At 37.5% G+C, this 1,200-nt stretch overlaps 1 protein-coding gene across 1 annotated transcript in view; it reads right to left on the bottom strand.

The window, feature by feature from the left end:
- Window positions 1-1,200, bottom strand: part of LOC119588001 (U3 small nucleolar RNA-associated protein 4 homolog) — a gene marked incomplete at its 3' end in the record, with an annotated part of 8,988 nt that overhangs the window by 4,401 nt on the left and 3,387 nt on the right. Inside the window, 1 exon segment of the mRNA XM_037936720.1 lies at window positions 83-261. Within this exon segment, the coding sequence (XP_037792648.1) occupies window positions 83-261 (179 nt within the window).

Below are 1,200 nucleotides of genomic sequence, written 5' to 3'. Positions count from 1 at the left end.
CATATTTCTAAAAATATATATATATTTTCTACACCATTCACTGATGAACATATATACAAGAAAATACAAACATACAACTTACAGCCAACTTCTGTTTGTTGGGTGAGAGAGCAAGACACCACGTAGGCCCCCCAGTGACTGCTGTGCGAGATCTGACAGTACAAGAGGCAAGGTCATACTCCAGCAAAAAGCCATGAAGACCAGCACTAAACAACCTGCCATTGCACCAAGCCAAAGCTTCAACTGAACTGTCTTCATCACCTGTAGAAGACAAGAGGGGTAATATCTAATTTTATCATTTTTGGAAATCTTGTGTTATTCAGATATCCAAACAGCAGTCAGTGCTCATAAAAATATCTGTTGACAAAGAACCCGCACCAATCATTTTGATAAAATCAGAAACACCCTCAGACGGTATGGTTAATATTCATAAGCTGTCACAGTAACTGCTTTCTTTTTCTATTATATGATACCTACTCCTTCAAAGGGCTATAGTGCAAACATGGTAATGGTTAAAGAGAAGGTTAAAGGTCTCTCAGGGAACCAAACTGCTGCTATAACATCACTTTACAAAGCTAGATAAATAAAGAAAGAAATAACCAATATCACTGGTGTGGTGGTGAACCAAGAAGTTTCACAAGGCTGATGGAGAGGAAGAGGCAAAGGATAACATCTCCACGTAGTCTTACGACCTGCCTCCAATTGAAAGAAAGCAACTCAAATGCGTTGGCTAAGGTATCACTACATACTGAGAGTCAAAGGCTGAAGGAGGACTTCAAATTTATGCACCATGCCACTCAAAAGAAACTAACTGTTACCAATCAGTAACAGAAGATAAGGGCAGACTTTATAATGGTATGGAGTGCTTTTGGGTACCAGTATGGGGGAATTAGTTGTGTTACCAAAAAATGTTCCAGTAAATAAAGGTATCTATCTGGAGCTTTTGTGTGAACAACAAATCATTCAAGAATCAAACTTTTATGTAAGATGAAGCTCCATGCCATACTGCTAAATTGATCTAAGAATACTAAGAATTTCTTCATTATTGACTTTCACAAGCAGTGTAACATCTACTGGCAATCAACTGGCAAGTGCAGCGGCAACAAACATTTTGACAAGCACCATATATCAGACAAAATCTATTCATAATATTGGCATACAAAACAAATTTTACAAGAGGTATTAGAAATTCACATATTC

Source organism: Penaeus monodon, chromosome 23 (assembly GCF_015228065.2).
Source record: "Penaeus monodon isolate SGIC_2016 chromosome 23, NSTDA_Pmon_1, whole genome shotgun sequence".
In the NCBI taxonomy this organism is placed as follows: Eukaryota; Metazoa; Arthropoda; class Malacostraca; order Decapoda; family Penaeidae; genus Penaeus; species Penaeus monodon.
This window is presented reverse-complemented; position numbering and strand designations above follow the sequence as displayed.